Genomic DNA, 22656 nt, shown 5'->3' with positions numbered 1-22656 from the left:
AGGAAGGGGGGAAATAGAAATGGAAAGAAGAAGAAGAGGAGGAGAGCAGCAAAAGAAGAGGCCATGGAGATAGCCCCTCCAGCTTTTACAGGGTGAAGATTATTCACAGAATAATGACTGCATAAGGCTCAGGCTGTCCCCGTCTGAGAGGTGGTGCGAGGCTATTTTAGTGAGGTGGGTCACATATACAGGGAAACCAGGGCAGGGAGAGTCTCACCTCATGACAGTGCGTAAATCAGACCTTGATTGTGTTTGATGTAAATTACTGCAGGCCCAATTTGATCTTTTTGGCATGCTGGCGAAAAGAAAACCTTATCTCATCACATCTGCAGTGGGTGGTTCCCTCATACAGCTGGGAAAACCTGGATGTAAACTACTAATATCTCATATCTTATCTAATATTCAAGATAAAGCACATGTAGGAGATGAAAAGATGCCATTGAGTCGGACAAGGTCCCTAATGAAGTCGCTCCCAAGCAACAAAAACCCTCTGGAAGTGCCCACAAGTGCTGAATATTATATGGTGATGTGGGCCGGGGGAAGACGCTGGCATGTCTGAGCTGAGGATCCTCTGAGGTATGTGCCACATCCTCCCCTCCTGCCTCACCCCCCCCCCCCCCCCCCCCCCCCCCCCCCCACCACCCTGCTCCTCGCGCGCACCCTCACCGTGTGCCCCGCCCCCGCCTCTCCGGCGCGTCGCATCCATCGCTGCGCGGTGTGTTTCAGCAGCGGCACCGCCAGCGCACCGCACGACCCAGCGCAGCGCAGCTCACCTGGCGACATTTGTTCCGTGCAATTCCTGCCTTCCCCCCCCCACCCCCCCCACCTCCACCTCGAATCGAGCGAAGAAGAAGAAGAAGAAGAAGAAGAAGTGGAAGAAGAAGTGTGGACGGAGCAGCTCTGACGTCACCATGCCAGGTAGAGAGTGAAGGGGAGGGAGGGGGGTCGTGAGGAGGGGAGAAACACTGCGGGTGTGTTTTTTGGGGGGGTGGCCTCTCCATCCCGGCGAACACCTTTCCTGGGGCTCGGCGCGCGCTCGGACGCACGGACGGTGATGCTGATGATGATGGTGGCGACGATGATGATGATGATGATGATGATGATCGACGTCCGGCCGCCGCGGCTGCTGCTGCCGCTGCTGGCTCTGCTCGCCATTGCGGGAGGTGAGTAACTTGTCCGTCTAATGGCTCCTTCGATGCGCTCTTTTTGTGTGCGTGCGTGTCTGTGTCTGTGTGTGTGTGCGCAGCGTCACCTTTGTATATTGGGCCCCCCCCACCCCCCCCCAAAAAAAGCGCGGCGCGTTAGAGCCTCCAGAGGAATCCGATGAGGGTTTGTTTAAAGTGACATGGGAGCGAGTGAGGAAACACAAGGAGAGATGGTGTGGAGAGGCAGATGTGGAGGAAACGACTCTTTCACTGCTGTGTCACCATCTCTCTCCTCATAGCAGCGACTGAATGGTGTAGTGGAGCAAGATTGCCCTCACTATAGCACACACAATAGAAACAAAGGCAACATCTGACGTCTAAAGCAAGGATAATTCATTCATATAAAGGTTTATTTATGTTATATATAGACACTATAATATGAAGTAACACCAGGTGGTATTATATCACAGGTATGGACTCATTTCTTTGGGGGACTTGTTGGGGAAAATCACATTTTGGACATTATAGTAAATAAAATGTGCATTTTTCATGCAGGTCTGTTTTTCATGTTTTTAAACCCACAACAGCCAGTCAACCTATAGACAACAATATCAACCTATACCTCTATAAAAGCCATTATAGGCTCCTTCTAGCGACTAACCTGCATCAAAGTGAGAAAGAGTGAGATAGAAATGTTATCACCCCACCTCCTCCTCCTCCTCCTCCTCCTCCTGTCTCTCTCATTAACACTGAGGTCTTGCGTTGAGTGGGCAGGTTAATGAGAGGCAGGTTGAGCTAAAACAATTTCTACTTCCTGTCATCACAGGACAGATGATGTGTCATCCGGCAGCGCAGGAAAAAGCCTCAGCTCGTGCAGATAAATGGTCTTTTTTTTTTCTTATCTTTTTAGAGGACGCGCACTAAGCAGATTAGTCTTATTTACGGCCCTGTCGTCGCTTTCGGAGCAGATGTGTTAAGTGTGAAGCCATTAGGTTGTTTGGACATATTTTGGGTCTGTAAATTGGCTCTAATATGGTGTTGATTTGTGCTCAGCAACGATTTGCCCTGGGCAGAACGGTGAGGGGGAAACACGTCAGCTGATTGGTTGAATAATGGCTGCCTTAATATTTGTATTCAATCCATACAGTAGTGACAGGGTAGAGGCCAGCGCACTGCCTCCGAGCAAAAGACTGTTTGTCACTTCTTGCATAGCAGCACTCCATACACGCACACGCACACGCACACGCACACGCACACGCACACGCACACTCACACACCTCCATCCACACACAAATGCCTGGCCATCTGCCTTGCATTGACTAACTGTTCATCATCGCCCATAGTGCTTCTGCTATCACACACACACACACACATGGAAAGAGAGCTTTACACCACACAGTTCATCATCACAATACATCCAGGAACAATCACAAAGACAAACAGTAAAAGAGAAAACACTTTGACCCACATTAACCTGCCATTTATCATTTATAGTGTGTTTGTGTAATTATTATGTATTAGCAATACAATTAATTATCAACACACTTTTCAAAAACACACATATATATGTGCACGTACATGCACATACAGATATAAGCGGAAGTAACAGTAAATATGTGAAATAAGTTAATGTAGGATTTAGTTACTAACACCCTTTATCTGCGTGACGCATTTTCACTTCTTCTAAGTTGGTTTGCAAAGTGTTGTACAGATATTAAATCAGACAAAATGAGTGTGAATACAAGAGTGCAAAAAATACATCAAAAACATAAAGTGCACATATTATATAGTTTACAATGCTGAGGTCTGTTTATATTACAGTACAACTGAAAACAATTGAAATAACACCAGCAACAATAAAACACACTTAAATTGAATACGACAGACTGAGCAAACTAATAGAATATCAATTAAGTGCCTAATGGTGCATAATATTTGTCACCCAGAGTATTAGGTTCTGTTGGTTGATCTCTCCTGAGCTGGAGACACAGAGGTGTGTGCACTGAGAGAGAAAAATGCTGCCAACATGAAATATCACTTGAAGGAGCTTCATCAGCAGCCGAGCAGTAATGAGTCACCTTCCCCTAAGGGAGAAAATCTGATTAGCTGCATCCTCAGAGACTGTAAACTAAATCCACACACACAAACACACGCAAACACATGTTTGAAGAAATGCTCACGATTAGCACGTGGTCGCACACACACACACACACACACCTGGAGCACAAGCTCATAATAGCACGATTCAGAGATTTACCTAGAAGGGAGCAAGTAAAGCACATAATTGTAAAACGTGCACAACAAAAACACGCACTGACACAGACAAAGATGTGATCTTATGTGTTTGTTCATAAACGACGGCCCCCAGACTTTGCTCAATTAGTGCAGAGAGAGTGTGTTATTGCATCACACAAACACACTCACACAAATATCCAGTGTGACGATCGAATGAGATGGAGAAAAGGGATAACACCTCCTACTAGTCCACTTCAGCACTTTGTTACAGAAGACTTCAACATGCACAGACACACAAGTGTCCTCAAACGGAGACTTGCGTCTACTGGCTGTGCAAGGGCGCTCAAGGACGTATTCACACACCTGTCTCGCACGCTGCGTCGAGGATGCAGCCTTCCTGCTGTGTGAGGAGAATGTCTCCTCTTGTCATTTCCCCAGCAGGCCATGCATAATAAACAGGTCTGTGGTGCTGAGTCGACCTGATGCGGGGGTTACTGGATATGGAGCGCGGTGTGCGACAGTCCCATCAACCAAGGACGTAACGTGTGCTTGGTTTAGTTTTACTGCACTTTTTTATTTATTGTCTGCGTCTTGAAACCTTTTTCACATATGCACGACTGTCTGTGTTCACCACAATCTGTGTCCTCTGCTGTATGAAGCGATGATGAAGTAGGTGAGTGTCAACTAATCATTTCCTTGGCAGGGCTACAGTCTAGAAAGTTCTGCTCAGTCAGTTTGGCCTGTCATCACTTTGGTGGTGCACTGTGGTCTGCACACCATCTCAACCTGCACGTCGCAGCAGCCCCCCTGTTGTCTCTCTCTCTCTTTCCGTCGCTGTCTGTCTTTATTCTCTCTCCGTCTCCATCTCTGTGGACCGACTCCCAATGCACAGCAGCAGCAACAGGATCAGATCAGCGCACAGGGGGGGGGGGCTCCATCTGTGATTAGAAATGCACAGCACACTCACAACAGAGGCCTGCATTGGTATCAGATCTGTGTGATGTAGAACGTGTGATGTCGTGTGTAAAACTGTGTGCTCTCATGTGTGATCTGTGGAAGATTATTTGTGTGTGTGTGTGTGTGTGTGTGTGTGTGTGTGTGTGTGTGTGTGTGTGTGTGTGAGAGAGAGAGAGAGAGAGAGAGAGTGTGTGTGTGTTTGTGTGAGTGAATGTGCAGCAGCAGCAGCACACAGCAGTCTGTGGCCCTTGAGATTAGAGGAAAGCGGCGGGAGAGCACAGAGGTTTAATAGAAACGTAAGCAGTGGAGAAGAAGAGGCAGATAAGAGACATTTGTAAAGTTAAGAGTTTTAATTTTAACTTTGTCTGAAAATGATTTAAATAATGAAAGAGATGGTGTTGTGCAGCACACTGCTTATGTTGCTCTGATGAAGGTGTTTGTAAGAGATAAGCTTATCTTCCTCTGATGAACTCAGAAGATAAAACTGCTTTATGACAATAGACATTATCCAACGTGTAAAGGTACACCAGCCTGGCAAAGAATAATAAAGAGATAAAAAATATATATATATGCTTATCAACTAGGGCTTGGCAATAAAACATGATTATCGCAATATAATTTTCATCAATAGCAACAAAAGAAATGTCCATTATATATCAATATAGTGATTCATGGTGAGGAGGAATAAAACACATAATTGATTGACATCATGGTTTGTCATCTCTGCTTATTAAGAGTTTAAAACCACAACCTCCTCTCAGGAGCAAAAATCAATCTTTAAACTCAAAAGAAATATTTTATTTAAATTATTTTATCAATATCGACTGAGAAATATTCTCAATATAATTTATGCCCATATCGCCGAGCCCTATGCAGCACACTATGATGAATGTGTTTGTAGGTGTATTCACAACAACAATCATCCTCTGATGAAATCACGTATAAATGATCTGACTCTTAAATGTACCCCAGCCTGGTAAAGTGCAATTAAACTAGATTGAAATATGCTCATCATCAGAAAGTAATATTTTTGCAGAAATATAAAAAAACACATAATGATTATAATGATCATGCAGGACTTGTTGTTATCTCGATATGACAGACAGACGAGCTCCTCGCATTGCTTCCAGGCGCCAGGCTTCGACCTGCTGATAACATGGCCTCAGGATTTATGAGTAGCCAAATAATAGCTGTTATGAAAGGCATAATGCAGTTCAAGTGATGTATTTTATTGCAATCCCTGAAATAGGCACCCCCATTATAAGCCCCGCCATCTTTCATCCAACAGCTGCCGTGCGTTGTGACTGGAACAAATAAATCATAGTGCAGTGTTTATTCCTAATATGATGGTTTCTGGGCACTTAAAGTCTCTGTTTCTGATAGTAGAGCTTTTTCAGCTCAAGATTCTTAAGGAATTTAAACCACTTTAACACGTTCACCTTGAATTTACTCTGATCCGACTTCGAAAGATGTGACATTTAGTGCTTCGCTGAAGAAATATCAGCTTATACTTATTCAGAAATAGTTAAATCTGAAGTGCATTTTTCTATTAAAAGGCTAATTGTAGCATGGGGTTGGAGATGGGGTTAGAGTATAGTGGTTCCATCGTCCGGTATCATGATACAAGAATGTGGACTTTGAAAAAAATTAATGAAATATTTGCTTTTCTGAAAGAATGAATCCATTAATATCAGTATTTAAAATGATGGTGTTGAAAGCTGAAGTAGATGCATAAAACATGGTAGCGTCGTTGTAACATGTGTCTCCTCAACATTATGAGTCATAACAACAGCACACGCTCAGCTGGCTGCGCTTTTCTCGACTTGGATGTATTTAGAATTTGGCGACAATAAAGCCTCCGTCCTCAGTTAGTCCACAGTGGGAAGGCTTTGGTTTTGGAGTGCTGCGATATTGCGGCCGGATGGAGGATCAATATTAATATCTCAGTTCTATGGGCACTACAGAGCCAATTGGGTGTTGCCAGTAGATCAATGGATCTCTCCGTTATTGATCTGAGAATATTTCAGCCTGAAAGGTCCCAGCAGCAGCCAAAAAGCCTCTTTAGCGGAGCGCTGAGAGGAGGAGCAGAGAGCGATCCTGCTCTCCCACCAACCTTTCCTCATTTGAGCGAGCCCTATATACAGATCATCACATCATAGTCTTAGTGGGGTAATTCAATTGAGCTCTTATTTTCTGCACATTTGTCTTCACAGCGTGTGGACTCTGGGTCTCTAAGTAGCGCCGTGACCTACACATTGCAGATGCTGTAAAATGTAATAATCGATCATTCGCTATCATCAAAAAAGCTGATGTAATTCACTCAAATCAGGAGTTGGATCTAGATATTCTCTGAGGTCCATCGGAACACTGAGATCGATGGCTATTTGATGAGAGGAAACAAAGTTGTGAGGCTCACACATGGTAAACATGGCCACCATCTCATCCCCCCCTGTGCTGTATTAGTGTGTTGACATGTGCATGGCGGTGTGTAACTCCCCTTGCTCCAGGGTCTAATGGGGAGCCCTGCTGAAATATTCATGGTGTCACATTAAGTTTGCAATATTTGCACTGGAAAACAACCAGAATACAACCTGAGCTATAGCAGAAACATTAGGACCACTCAGCGTGGCCTTTAGCATGACAGGGTGTCGTATGTGGAGACAGAGAGCGATCAGTCTTTGTGTGGGAGCATCGATGAGTGCTGCAGGCGAGCAGCCAAGTTCACATGTTTATCCTGCAGTGATCAGGGCGGAGAGAGTGTGGATGTTTCTGTTCTCCAGATAAGAAAATTTAGAAAAGATTAATACGTCTGCTTTTGTCTCCAATTTGTCTCAGTGCCATGAAACATTAGTCTCGACTTTTATCCTGAGCCCAAAAGATTCAGTGATTGGATAAAAGCCAAGACAGCACAATCCTCTCAGTTTGTTATTTTACTTTAATAATTGAAAATTTTTTCAGATCTGGATTTGCATCAGAATAGAAGGACAGTATGCCATATTACACCTTGTTAAATTATTCTGTAAAGATAGAAATACTATATATGCAACTGTCGCCAGATCTGCACAAAAGACACTTGTTCCTTGGCCTGTTGAATCCTGTGATCATGTTTTTTAACATATCCTGCTAAGGTCAAGCACTGTCACCTTCACAGCAAGAAGGTTCCCGGTTCAAATCCCAGATAGGCCGGGATCTTTCTGTGTGGAGTTTGCATGTTCTCCTTGTGTCTGTGTAGGTTTTCTCCAGGTGCCCTAGCTTCCTCCCACATGTTGGGTTTAGGTCAAGACTCTAAATTGATTGTTGGTGTGAATGTGAGAGTGAATGATTGTTTGTCTCTGTATGATACGCTGGCACCACGCCTCTTGCCCAATGTCCGCTGGGATTGGCTCCAATGGATGGTTGGTAAGGTCAAAGAAAAAAAACAGGCAAAGTCTTGCAACGATAATTATGTTATCAAACAATAACTGTTTGCAAAAGTTTTTTTGTAATTAATCAGCTTCATCAGTTTGGCCTCAAACTCATTAATATGGGCTCAGTCATCTCAAGTGACCAAAACTCGGAATTACTCCACATGCTGCTCTGGTTTGGTTGAGATGATGGTTTATCTTAGGAGCACAAACCCTGCATTCCGATTTTATTCTTCATACATTCATGACAAACAGACCCATCAAGATCCATCCGTTATCTACACAACTTATCCTTTGAGGGTCACAGCGGGGCTGGAGCCAATCACAGCTGACATTGGGTGAGAGGTGGGGTACGCCCTGCACAGGTCGCCGGTGTATCACAGGGCCACGCGTCAAGATGCTTGAGACAAACATCATTTAAGATGTAAAGCAAATATAATTTGTTTCTACAAAGAATAGTAACTGATCATTTTGACGGTTTAGAAAGACTTTGAAGTCGTCGCCCACTTTAGACATGAAACTAGCATTCACGTTTTGAGCTCGGCTGACAAAAATATGGATGTTTTCTGCTTCATCATTGTTCAAGTGAATGGTATTAGCTTCCTGTCTCCTCTGACAGTGTTATTGCCTTGCGCTTCTGAGAATAATATGCACTACTCATATGGCTCAGACAGTAATATTTATTTCCCTCATGAATATGTGCACACAAAAAATAAGACTCAAAAAAGAAAAGCGGCACTCGTGCACAATAAACAACCAGGGCACTACACGCATGTGCTGACAGGCTGCGTCTTCATGATGTTGAATAAGCGAGAGAAGGGGCAATAAATGGACAGTGGCTGTCAGCGACAGGGAGATGGAGATAACAGGAAGGAGAGAGAGGGAGGGAGGCCCTGAGAGGAGAGAAAAGAAAGATATGGACTGACTGGGAGGATGGAGAGATAGACATAGTGTAAAAGAGAAGGAGACGGGATGCAGGAAGGAGGAGAGGGAAAGAAGGGGGAGCGAGGAATTACGGGAGTGAATAGAGTCCTCATTGATCCGCAGACAGAGGCTATCATTCCTGCTCAGTGAACACAGCAGCGCTACAGGGCAGGTTGGAGGGTGAGGGTGGGGGGGAGTGGGGCTCAAGGGAGGACTAGAGGGTCATGAAAAACTGCATAAGTGAGGTTCATCAACATGTGCTGTTTTTTACATTTCCATTTTCTTATTGAGATTTTGCATTGGCTTTCTATGCACACATTGTCAGTCGTGTCCATGTGTTCGACATACGTCGTTACTGACGTGATCACAGTCGCTGGACATTTATGCCTGAGGATTTCTCCTCATGCAGAGCTTCATACTTTCTCTGTGTAACATGCACATGAGAGGAAAGAAACAAGCTACGGTGCCTCATCTCAACATTTCTTCATTCGTCAAATGTACCTCGTCTTATTTTTAATCATATTTATTTACCTTTATATCTCTAAGTAAATACTCTTTAATGTCTTATATTTACTTTCTCTGTACTACAGGTTTTATTATTGATTGATCTAACAGCAGAAAAATGCAGATCAGTATTTTCTAAAGCCTCAGGTGCATCTGCAGATGACAAGTCCAAACCCAAAAGATATTCAGTTTACAGACACAAAATAAAACAACACAACAGCTGGAGTCATTGATCGAGTACATTGACATTATTTAATTTCCTCTAGCTATTGTTGATTATTTAATTTTCTCAGATGATGCATTTAAAAGAGGGCGAAAGAGGTGATAAAACCTGTAATATGGGGTTTGTTTTCCTGCGTCGCTAATAGCCTCTAAAAGAGCAGGTTAGAATATGACAACACTGGTACCATGCTAACAGTAAGCAGCCTGTGTTTATCTTCAGGGGGAAGGTGTGAGGGAATCGTGAGTGTAAAAGATGCAGCAGAGGAGCGAACAGATGCCAAAGAGGCAGGGAGTGAATAAGCAGGAGGGAGAGAGAGAGAAGGAGGGAGGCAGGAGGAGGTACAGCGCTGTTATTTTTCTCTGTGCATCATGTCCTCTCTGTGCAAACGGCTTCCCTCCCGTGCGTGGTGTTGTGACAGCTCTGCCCAAACTCAACCGCTCACACAGACACGACTACAGTCGGCTGCAGGACGAGGGATGGTGGACAGGAGGGAGTGCTTAGGGGGGAGGGGGGGAAGTGAGAGATGGAGTGAAAATAACCCAAAGCTACAAAAGACTGGCAGTGGGAGAGAAGTGCAACACGGCAGAGGGAAATAGAGGGAGACAGAGCCGAGGCGATAGAGAGGATAGTGATAGAGACATTCAGACTGGTTGACTCTGTCTCATGATGTCAGATCTTGTAAGAAGTGTGTATCGAGCTGTGCTGACATTCTCCAGCCGCCAGTGATGAGTAATGCCATGCTTCAAAGCCTTTGCATTCTCAATACAAATAGATAGCCAATGCACGCCTCGGTGCTGGGAGTGAGGGCAGTGGCCAAACCGATTTCCTGCCCCTGTACGTCTGCAGAGCAAATCCGATAAAATTCTTTTCAACTGATGCCAGGAGGGACACAGATGGCTGCAACTTTTTTTCTGTCTCCACTATCGAGACAGATGAGGATGATGATAATAATGTGTTCTCATTACAGGCGGCCTCGGGGCGGACACGGAGGAGCGGCTGGTGGAGCATCTCCTAAACCCAGCCCACTACAACAAACTGATCCGTCCTGCGACTAATGGCTCCGAGCTGGTTACCGTGCAGCTGATGGTGTCGCTGGCCCAACTCATCAGCGTGGTGAGTGTGCACGTGGGTCTGTGCTGGTGCGTTTGAATCTGTGGGCACCAGGAAAGACAAAATAGCAGCGGTGAAAGAATTATTGAGATTTTGCACTTGAATAAAGCATCAATACCAAGATTTAATTATACTTCTCTCCCCTACTTCTTGGCAAATCAACTGCAATATGTATTCAAACAGAACCAAACACACATCTACAATAACCCATGGCCAGAATTAGTCACAAAATCAATTTAAAACCAGCTTAATTGCTGACTCTCCCTTCCAACTACAATCCATCACGACACTGTGTTCCTGTAAGAACAACACAGCCTGTGGAAAAACCAATAAAATCACTAAATCATCACAAGCACCATGTACATACAACCTGATTCGGCAAATTTGCAACTGCACAACACCCCTTTCCATCATGGTAACTAAAGGAAATCGCTCATTTCCTTCAGTAAAGATTGATTCAGGAGTTACAAGTCCGAGAATATAACAATTGATTCAATAATGTAATTATTCTATGCCTATTATTTATATCCTGATTATTGGATTCTAAATAGAAAGGCCCACGAAATCTTAAAAGTCATGCTCATCAGTAGAAGCCTTCTTCTTCTTCTTCCTCTGCTGCTTCTTCTTCTCGTCTTCCTCTTTCATTTTTGTGATCTCGACATGGACGTCCTACATTTGATCACTTGTAAACGCTTCACTGGTATCTCCTTAATTGGACATCCTCCAGTACATCACTTCCTGTCACGAGATAGGTGAGGCGGAGCTAATTTTGGCGTGACCAAGCGGCGTGACACAAATATTGCTGATCCTTAAAGAAAGTTCTAATATTTGGTTAGTTCCCGTCCTAGTTATTGTAGTCATCTCTATGGACACGAGCCTCCTTCAACCAATCATCATTTGTCAAAACATCTTTTCCATTTTGATTTATTCACTTCCCTTTTGTCATTTGTGTCCACTCAGCGTTTCTGCACCTCGTCACAAAACTCTCGTTTCCCTTTTTATCACAACACTTCCCATGTTCTCCTGACACAGCAGATGAACGGTTAATTCACATTTAATCAAGCATTTCACTTCAAACATCTCCTTCAAGCATTCATCGTTGTTATTAATCCATGTGATTAATAAACAAGATTATCTCTCTCCCTTTTCACTGTACCTCTTTTTTTCTTTTCCTCTTTCCCCTCCCCCCATTGCTGTCTACCACTCTGACTGTGAGACTGTTCTTATTACTAATATCACTAGCGTTACATAACAATATAATTTCCCCTTCCTTCCTATCCTTGACAAACTCAGAAGTATTTTATGGTTATATTGTATTACATATATTGTATTTGTATATGGTGACTGTGTTTACATATAATTGTTAGCTTTTTTGGCATCATAATGTTTTTGATACAATTTTAATCTGAATTGACTAGTAAAAATTTGTTGAATTTGTGTGTGTGTGTGTTTTTTAATAACTTTATATGAGTGGGAGGTCATCCAGTGTCCATCATGAGTGACTGTCTGTCAAAGAATAACGAAAAGACACAAAGAATGATCTTATCTCTTATCTTAGCTCAGGAAACAATAGTTAGGAGAGAATTTAGTTGTTCATATATATTTAGTTAGAACTTTTTTCCCCCCGCATATTCTTCCTTTTAATTTAATGTTGTGGAGTAAAAGCAGAAATGCTGGATAAAATTCAAATATTCAAGTAAAGAACAGGTAACTCATAGCTGTATCATCTTTGTGTAGGTTAAAGTGTCGCTCCAGTGATTTTACACACACAAAGACTGGTTGGCTCATTATGTTGAGTACTACTCAGCTTATGAAAACAGTTGTATAATGGCTCCGGTGGCTCTGGAGGAGTTTTCTTAAAGTCTGAGAAATGAATCCTGACGATGACATAATCAGTGTTTTCTTGACTGGAGTTTGACCTCAGTGTTTTTTCTTATTTTGATTATTATTACAGAAAGTCTGTGTTACAAACTGGGTCATGGAGTTTGAAAGGATATTTACATCCAGCACGTAGGAAGGGTTTAATGAAAGATGTTATCAGGTTTCATTATGCAGCCATTGTTTCTGAAGCATGACTCAGCCTTTAGGGACTAAATGTCAGGATATTCCGGCCTCGCTGCGTTCTTGTTATGAATTTATTGAAAAAATATGTCTCATATATGTTGTGCAGCTTGTTGAAAGTGCTGTATTGAATCGCCGAAGCATAGACACCTTCACTAACAGTATTTTCTTCTTTCTCTGCAGCATGAACGGGAGCAGGTGATGACCACTAATGTCTGGCTAACACAGGTGAGACTTCCCACTCTTTTCTGGTCTGTAATTTAAACATACTGAAGCAACTCACACAGAAAGGACAAATGAAAACCAAACAATGACTAATGGGTTTGATGTTTCTTCGGATTTCATAGTGTGACAGTCAGGTCAGTGTAAGTGAATCACAGGCTAATAGAGAGTCTAATGGAGTGTAGCTGTGTCCCAATTCAGGGGCCGCCTCCTTCGCCACCTAGACTGTTAAGGCCGACCTGAAATGAGACGCTCTGGTCTACGGAGGATTTCCGTGATCGGTGTCACCAGCTTGTCCCGCCCTTATTGCTGTTTCCTAGCAACAGAGCTAAAGTTGGACATCCCGAAAAAGTTTTAATGCCCCTTGGTTATTTTTAACATGGGAAACGCTGTTCGGTTGAGCTGAAGCGTGGTACTCAGGCCTTGTCTCTCAACGTCTCATAGTTTAGCAGCGCCATTACTGCCATGAAAAACCATTCGTCATTGAAGCGCAATGAATCCTGGGATAGGTTGAACCAGGAAGGAGCCACCCGTCGGAGCCGCTATTTTTCCGTAAATTGAAAGGATGCATTTGTCGGCCACATTTGAAGGAGCCCAGGAAATGGGACAGTCTAGTCACGCTGCAGTGACGCAAACAGTCTTCAAATGCAGCCTCTGAAGGATCCAGCCCCTGAATTGAGACACAGCTACAGACACTGACTGATGCTCCCTCTGCAATTTACTGAATATAATCATGCTGATTTACATAATATAATCAAGCGTAATAGTGTCATACCAGTATATCACCAGCATGTGTGCAGTGGTCCAGTTACTGGAGGGGAAAGATGCATCTATGTGTTCCTCACTCGGAGCAGCAGCCCTTCGATCTGACAAGACTGGTGAAGCGTCAGATAGCAAGAGAGAAAGAGAAAGAGACATAAAATATGAAAGACAAGTGACATTTTATGAGCAAAAATCACGGGCTTGTTGTTTTTTTTACATCTGAAATACAAATAACTGATGATAACAAAAAGCGCATTGCACAAAATGCTGGACCAATGTGTCCCAGTTGATTTTGTGATTTTTGGACGAGACCTATGAGCTCACCCCGTGAAACCTGTGAATAATGTGACTCTGACTGAGCGGTGACCCTCTTCTACATGGCTGGCTCTCAGTAAAGCTTACAGCTGAGGCCTTAACATGTCTAAACACACACAAACACACACACGGTAAACAAATGCAGTCACCCACACATACATTATCAACATATGCGCTTGCTTTTGAGAGCAGGTGTTAGAACAATTTGCAGGCATATGTTGAGTTTGGATGTAAATTGAGATAAAACAGATGAGATTCTCTCTCTCTCTGTATATAATGGATATATAATGGATGCTGCTCTGTATTTTTCTCTCTAGTGGTCGCACGCACATGCACATGCACACACGCACACGTAAGCACATACACTTGCACCTGAGCAAGTTGGGATTTATGGGGTGGAACGGAGCGTAGAATCAGCGCACACAGTCTTGTCTCCATTACTTCTGAGGACATTACATTCACTTGCATTGATCATGGAGACCATAGTTACCCTTTGCCAAACCCTAACTTTAACCTTAACCTCACCTTAAAGCATATTTTCACCTTGAAAGATAATGATCCACGTTATGTAGACTTATTTTATTTTCCTACAACATCACTTATACCTTGACCACACACACAAACACACACACACTTGAGCACATTCACTTGCACCAGAGCAAGTTAGGATTTATGGCATGGAACACAGCGTAGAATGGCCATCAGCGCTCTGTGGATTCCTCGCTGTCTGTAGGCAGGGGAAGCAAGGACAACTGTCCTGAGCCAAGACAAACTGTAATGACCATAATGCATCACAGTTACTGCAGACAACCCAGCGTGGGATTTACAGCTCCAACATGGCAGTAACACAGAAGAGCCAGACAGGGCTGCTGTTACAGGTCACAGAGGCCTCGGCGTGCCAATGTCGAACGACTGACCCACAACACACAGAACAAGATTATGCCGGCCTTTTTACACAGGGTTATGCAGAGGACACAGGGGGTTTTGCTGATGCGAACATGTGCACACACTAGGAAACTGCCTCATTGCAGATGCCATTTTAATCAAGCTGATTGGTCTGTGGCTGGGTGTGTTTAAAAGACCATTCAGGGTCAGGGTTGACACGAGTGCTTCTCTGTCCCTCTTTGGCTCGTAGTTAAAGGTATGATGCAGGACAGACAGCGCAGGATGTTCCCCGGGCTTATGTGGCTCCTAATGTATTATATTGACCACTGACTGACTGACTGACTGACTGACTGACAAAAAGATGGACAGACAGACGTTCTCTCCACAACATCTACTTGCTGCAGTGTGATTTGCTGATGAGTGACTAAGCATTGTGTTTTATTGACCCTCAGGAGTGGCAGGACTATCGTCTGACTTGGGTCCCTGAGGAGTTTGATGGGATGATGAAGGTCAGGCTGCCCTCAAAACACATCTGGCTGCCTGACGTGGTGCTTTACAACAAGTGAGTCACTCGCTCACCCTCCTGTCCTCACTGCAGGCGGCTCCCAGAAGTCATACATGAAATCTAAAAATCATGCCCAACAACAGCACATGGAATTCTCATACATAACCTGATAATATTTTGAATATACCTGGTGCTGTGAGGCAGCTCCACTTGCTCCAGATGTCACTTTGGATCAAAACATCGATGACGTGCCAGGAGTCTAAGTGTGTTTAAGTGTCACACATCCTGACCTGCCACACATGACTGAATCTGACCACTGTAATCTGCTCACACCACTCATGCCACATTACTGAACAGTGTCTGCAGCTCTCATGAGACACTTCAAAGATGGAATCATCTGCACACACCGGGTTGACGCATATACATGTACAGCACATGCATGCATGACGGATTTAGGGAACTTGGACATACAGTCACACATGCAAACTGTGTGCTCTACTTGCAGAGCTACTTGATAAATAACTGTGTCTTTACAATTTGATTTAGAGTCTCTACTGAGGAACATCCCTTGCTGATCAATTCTTATTGTTTCTATAACATCTAGTATAATTATACATAACTCCAAGGAACATCACTGGGCTGGTTTAAGTTTTACTTTTCAGATCCTCCATGCACACAAGTCATGGAGTTCCACAAGGCTCAGTACTGGGACCACTACTTTTCACTTTATACACACCTCCTCTAGGCAATATTACTACATACATTTCCATTTTATATGACCTAAATCTAAAAATGATAACTGGCCCAATTTTATTTTAAATGCACTGTATTTCACTGCAATGTGTTGTATAACACACAGATCTTCAAATGCAGAACAGAAACATGACCTGTTAGTTTTTAATTAGAACTTCATTGTATGGCAGAGGGGGTTAAGGATGTTGCAGGCCACTTGTCTTAGTGTAATGGAAACTGAGAATCAGTCTGCTGTATGTGAAGCAGCTCATCAGAGCGGAGTGATCTCTCTGGCCCTTCTCCTCTTTCCCTGTCTCAGCCTTTACTTCAGTAAAGATTAAAAGATCTCTGACCCACCTCACTGTGGATAAAATGATCCTGTTAATCCCACGTACCCCAGTTCGTCTCGCTGTCCTCCCTCTCGGTCGCGTTGGACTCCTGTCAGTCACTTCAACAGGAGGATTATCTCTGTGTATGGCAGCAACAGAGCCTTAAATTTCAGGAAGTTTCTGTTTTTTTGTGAACAAATGTGTCAACACAGGCAGAAATAACGGATAATTTGTCATATTCTACACTAAGCCATTAACCATAATCCAGTAGTTTTCTTGCCAAAAATGTAAGTTTAGTAGAAATTCAATCAATGGCCTTAAGGTTGTCAGCAGACTTTAAAGTAAAGTGTCTAATTTGAGCTGTTTGACTCTGTCCACTCTGACCTGGGAGCCATGTTTCCTGTCTAGACTGCGTGATCATTCGATACAGTGTCCTCGTTCCTCATGTTTGTATGAGCAGGTGTGTGTCACCCTGCCGCCCTGAGACGCCTCCAACCTCACAGCCGCTGTATCTGTATATGTGTGTGTGTTTGTCTGTTTGTCTGTTTGTGTGTGTCCTGCTCTGTAACGAGTATGTATTGCATAAGGGGATGTGTCACAGTTCATAAGACTCAGGGGAAACTTGGCCTCTCATTATAATTTATGTGAACCAAATTGTTAAATAATTGAAGACAAAATGTTTCTGTTTAAGTTTGACTCTCTTTTCCATCTCTCTCAACCTGTCTCTCAGTGCCGACGGTGTGTACGAGGTGTCCTTCTACTCTAACGCCGTGGTCTCCTACGATGGCAGCATCTTCTGGTTGCCCCCAGCCATCTATAAATCAGCCTGTAAGATCGAGGTCAAGCACTTCCCCTTCGACCAGCAGAACTGCACGCTGCGCTTCCGCTCCTGGACCTACGACCGCACCGAGATCGATCTGGTCCTCCGCGCTGATGTGGCCAGCATGGATGACTTCACGCCCAGCGGGGAGTGGGACATCATTGCCCTGCCAGGCAGACGGAACGAGAACCCCGCTGACCCCACCTACGTGGACATAACGTATGACTTCATCATCCGCAGGAAGCCTCTTTTTTACACCATCAACCTCATCATCCCGTGTGTCCTCATCACCTCACTGGCCATCCTGGTCTTCTACCTGCCGTCAGACTGCGGGGAGAAGATGACGCTGTGCATCTCAGTGCTGCTGGCTCTCACTGTGTTCCTGCTGCTGATCTCCAAGATCGTGCCACCCACTTCACTGGACGTCCCTCTGGTGGGGAAGTACCTGATGTTCACCATGGTCCTAGTCACCTTTTCTATCGTCACCAGTGTGTGTGTGCTCAATGTGCACCACCGCTCACCCACCACACACACCATGCCCCCTTGGGTTAAACTGGTGTTCCTCAACAAGCTTCCTGCCCTGCTCTTTATGCGCCAGCCAAGAAACAGCTGCGAGCGCCAGCGGCTGCGCCAGAGAAGGAGGGCCCAGGAGCAGAAAGAGGGCGGGCGCAGCGGGGAGGCAGGGGCCCTGATGGTGGGTCTCGGGCTGGGTGGTAGTGGCGGGAGCGGAGGGGGAACCACAACAGGGGTATTCAGCAAAGAAGACAGTGACCCTTGTACCTGCTACGTGAACCGGGCGTCTGTTAAACAGTTTGGAGGGGATCTGGGAGGTGCAGGGGGTGGATCCTTGGATGGTCTGAATAGGGTGAGGGAGGGCAGGGAAGGGGGCTCTGGAAACGTGCCCCGGGGCCAACAAGCAGGGGGAGGTCCTGCTCTGACTCAGGCCCTGTTGGCCCAGGCCTGTCCAGGGTTTGAGGAAGCCGTGGAAGGAGTTCGCTTCATCGCTAACCACATGAAGAGTGAAGATGATGATCAAAGTGTGAGTGTCACTGTATTTTTACTGTGGAAAACCTTTTACAACATTACTGTATGATTCTCTGTGGCTCCTTATAAGAGACCGACCGATAATTTTGCCCTTTCTACGAGCAATAATGACGAAATTCTATGATGCATTATAATTTGATCAGTTTTTGACACTTAATATTATAAATTGTGATCTGGGTAGTAAAATATGGATCACGTCTGTGTTTACACATCTCTTCTCACCTGACGTCTTTCCAGCAAATCATGCATGTTGGGATGATGAACGTGAATATGGACCCCTACGTCTGTATTTATGCATCTCTTCTCACATGACGTCTTATTGAGCGTCCCATCCCTACTCCAGTCACGTACGATACTTTTCCTCAAAATACGATAATTTTAAACTTGATTGGCTTTGACCCCAATAATCCATATTGGTCGGGCTCTAGATGTTATAGTCATTAACCTACAGAGATGTGTCACCTGACCTGTGTTCCCCAGGCAGCTGTTGACAATAAAAAACACCCAAAAATCAATTAACATACTATCGACTAAGACACCAACAAACTGGTGTCATAATAGAGACTTTGTCATCTGAAGATGAAAGACAATTCACGGATGTAGGTTTAAATAACTAAACAGAAAAAGAGACAGACAAAATAAAATATACATGCTGCTGATGCTGCCAGTAAATCTTTCATGGCTGCAGTTTACTGCTTTTCAATTTGAGGCCAATATATCTGTAACAAATAGATTTGGTGGTAACACGGGGCTGCCTGTGTGTCCCCCGGGTTCTTCTTCATACCACGGTACAATATAATCTCGTCTCTATGTGGATAACATCACAAATCACCTGCTTTTATGGGAATATGTTGGTAACCGTAAAAGGCACATCTGAGCAGCACTGATCTCTCCTCTCTCAGCGCCATATCATGTTATAGTGATGATCGAGCCTCGCAGCCGCGCCGTTTAGCTCTGCCATTTGAAACGCATGGGGGACTACGCCGGAGCATAAGCAGAGGAGACAGATCTGGTGACGTAATCGTAGCCCCCTCTAAATATTCAACGCAGACATGCAATTATAGCAGCGGCATGACGTGTGCATGGAGAAGGAGTACAAGTGGAAAAGCGCCAGAACGGAGGAGCCAAGACTGCGGTTGGGCGAGGGTGGCATTTTTTTATCGCTTCCCCTCAAGGCATCTTAGGAGACTCTCTTGGAGTGAAAGAAACCGACATGGGAATTAACAATCCTCGGTAATTCTGTCCATCATCGCCATAGTTACCATCCCATCTCCATGCCGACTGTTTTGAAAATCCTCCCTCTCCTCTCCTGCCTCAGCTCTTCCTATCCCTCTTGCCTCCCCTCCTCCCCAAGTCATCATTGCCGGGGTTAGAGTGTCAGCACACCCTCTGTTTCTCTGCCCTCCATCACTCTCTCTTGTCTCCCATGTCCTTCTCAGCCTCCTTGACTCGTGCTGGACCTCATCAGTGCTTTGTGGCAGAACAACTCTCTGCTCGCATTAACCCTTCACCTCTATTAACCCCCCTGCATACATAAAGCAAGAGGGATTCTGCTCACCTTAATCTTTCTCTCTACACCCCCCCCTCCCCCCCTCCATCCACAGGTGAGCGAGGACTGGAAGTACGTCGCCATGGTGATCGACCGCCTCTTCCTGTGGATCTTCGTGTTCGTGTGCGTGTTCGGCACGTTGGGCATGTTCATGCAGCCCCTCTTCCAAAATTACACAGCCAAGACCATCACCAGCACGGCGGGCTGAGCATCCCCTCTCCCCAGCCACGAACACGCTGACGGACAGCTTCCCCCGACCAATCAGCACAGCAGAACAGCAGAGGGCCAGAGGCGGGGATGGTAGGGGGGAGCCGGTCTGGGGTTTTTATTTTGTTGTATCTATGGAACCGGAACCAGAACTGGAACTGAACAGCAATCACACCCATTACCTTTATATAGTAACATTTTTTGCAATGAACAACGGATTTTTCTTGTATGAGGAACTAAGGAGAAGGCCATCATACACCTGCAGTGTTTTGTCCAGATGTTTGACGGAATGACCTCCCCTTTCTGGTGGAGGCGTCCCTCCCTGCTCTCCTCTTCAGCCAGTCAGGGAGCGAGGATGCTAAGAAACCTCACGCCAGCCAATCGACACTTTTCCTCCTGCTGCTGACTGCTTAACGACAACGTGCCCTCCTCCCACTATGACACTTCTCATCCACAGTATCGACTGATGTCAGTGAGAGCTAATCAGAAAGGGAAGGAAGGTTCATATCAAGGTTCTTATTTTCTTTTCCAGAAATCCACTACGCCAGTGAACTCAATATATTTTATCATAGCATAGCAGCCTACCACAGTAAAGCATTGACTATATATTATCAAGATTTCTCTATGTGTTAGCTCATACCAGGGTCTATTGCTGATAGAGAGGCTACGGTGTGTTGTATGATTGTATAGCTATAACAAGAATGTGATATAAACTGTACTACACAGCCCGTGGCACATACACTAACACAATATGTGTACAAGCAACTGATTGCGAAGGAAAATACATACAAGAGCCAGGACGCATTATGTGATGAAGGTCAAAAGGAAAAAGAAATAGATCATGCATGAACAGTTTTTATGCTTAAAGAGTTGTGCACAGCAAGTAGAGTACGGCCGTGCAAAGTTGGGGGAATCTAAGCCAAGATGGTGGACAGGACTTCCTATAGGACGGTCAGTGGAATATGATTTCTCCAAGATGGAGTATTTAGAGCTCTGGGGCAAAGATCGGTATCGGCAAAAGAGTTTCATGTAAATCAAAATATATTGGTGGAAGCATGGAGAACATGGAAATGAAGCTGTTATGTGTAGTAGTATGTAATTTCACAACTGCTTATTACCTGTCATTGCTGTGATTATCAGATCAGAGAAAGACAGCGTCTCACTTGTTCTTCCTTTCTTTGTTTCTCTCCTCTCCTCTCCTCTCCGCTCCATCTCCGGTGTATCTATTTTTGCACTGGATTCTGTTCATGTATGTAATGTGAAGAACATATGTATAGATGTATGCGTGCCCCCGTACCCTAAGCCATTATCATATCTGTCAGATGCAATGTTCAGGAGAGCATACTGTGCTCTCGCCCTCATCCACCCTTTCTATTAATGTCCGACAACCTCCCTCCAGTTCTCTCCCTCTTTATCTGGTCTTCCACAAACACATTTTCTGACAAATAGTCCAATTAGAAAAACCTACATCCTCTAATCACCTTTTTCATTTGGGCAGTTTTTTTTTTTTTTTTAGCATGGAACGGCTTATTTTCGTCATGTCCGCTATGTTCCCATGACAACCGAGCGAGATGCAAAAAGGTTATTTTTCCGACACGCAGGGACTTGGGGGGCGGGGGGAGGATTCAACGGGCAACACAGGAACAGCAGCGCGGCCATCACTGAAGCAACCGTACCAGGCAATAAGTTACAGATGCAAAATCACAAGCAGTAATGGTTAAAAGGGGGCAATACATGATGCTATGTAGTATAAACGTGACTGACTTCAATACGACGCTGCAGCTGAGGATTAACGGACGGGAGGAAAAAATGGATAGTCTGACCACATCAAGCACAATCCAGGTAGTGAGTTAAAGCAGGATGAACAGAGACAAAGGACTGTTGGTGTGGTTGTTACAGCATATGAAAGCCACTATAAATATCTGAAGAAAAAAAAAAAGAAATGCTGTCTAATCCTCAGTCACTGTCACTCGCTTCCCCCTGCTTTTTACAGCTGCCATGTCTGCAGCTCAGCACTGGACTGGGAGCTCTGTTTCCATCTCTCTCTCTCTCTCTGTCTCTGGAGGATGGTATTACCCAGAGGGGGGGGGGGTCCCCATGCAGATCCCAAACAAGTGTGAAAAGCCTATCAGAGACCTGTGAAAACTGTAGGCCACACGGCTCCACACGGACAAAAGTGCTGCTGTCCTCTCCCTCTAACCTCTCCACTCCCTCCTTCCTCTCCTCTCACTTCCTCTCTCTCGTTATATCCTCGCCCCTCATCTCTCACCTTCTCCTTCCTGACTCTCAAATCTGCTCCTGTGCACACCTTAACCGGTCCAATAAAGGTTGTAGGTTCAGATTAACAAAAGTGCGGGTCTGTGCTGCGTGTTTTTACTCTCTCTCTCTCTCTCACACACACACATACACATACACACACACACACACAGTCATAGCTCCATGACTTCAGAGGACATTATATTGACTTACATTGATTTCCTGTCGACTTAGGGTTAGTAGACTAACTCCACCCCTAACCTCAACCAACATGACGTTTAGCCCCTACCCCTTACCTTAACCTAACCCTAACCTTAACGTTACCTTAAATCATGTCTTCATTAAGTGGACTCTGGATGAAGTCCCCATGATGTGACTGTGTTAAGAGCTTTACATCCTCACTACATGACTAGTACCCAGACCACAAAGTCACACGCACAACCTATGGTCCATAAATTACTGCAGTA

General features: G+C 44.7%; 1 protein-coding gene across 1 annotated transcript; it reads left to right on the top strand.

Moving 5' to 3' along the window:
• The first annotated feature begins 679 nt into the window (after window positions 1–679).
• chrnb2 (cholinergic receptor, nicotinic, beta 2) lies at window positions 680–22278 on the top strand. The gene is made up of 6 exons (XM_034610976.1): window positions 680–1163; window positions 10360–10505; window positions 12747–12791; window positions 15200–15309; window positions 17044–18172; window positions 19782–22278. The coding sequence occupies exons 1-6, from the start codon at window positions 1055–1057 to the stop codon at window positions 19932–19934; spliced, it is 1692 nt and encodes a 563-aa protein (XP_034466867.1). The 5' UTR covers window positions 680–1054; the 3' UTR covers window positions 19935–22278.
• Window positions 22279–22656: the final 378 nt, after the last annotated feature.

The sequence above is a fragment of the Hippoglossus hippoglossus genome, chromosome 16, assembly GCF_009819705.1.
Source record: "Hippoglossus hippoglossus isolate fHipHip1 chromosome 16, fHipHip1.pri, whole genome shotgun sequence".
NCBI lineage: Eukaryota > Metazoa > Chordata > Actinopteri > Pleuronectiformes > Pleuronectidae > Hippoglossus > Hippoglossus hippoglossus.
This window is presented reverse-complemented; position numbering and strand designations above follow the sequence as displayed.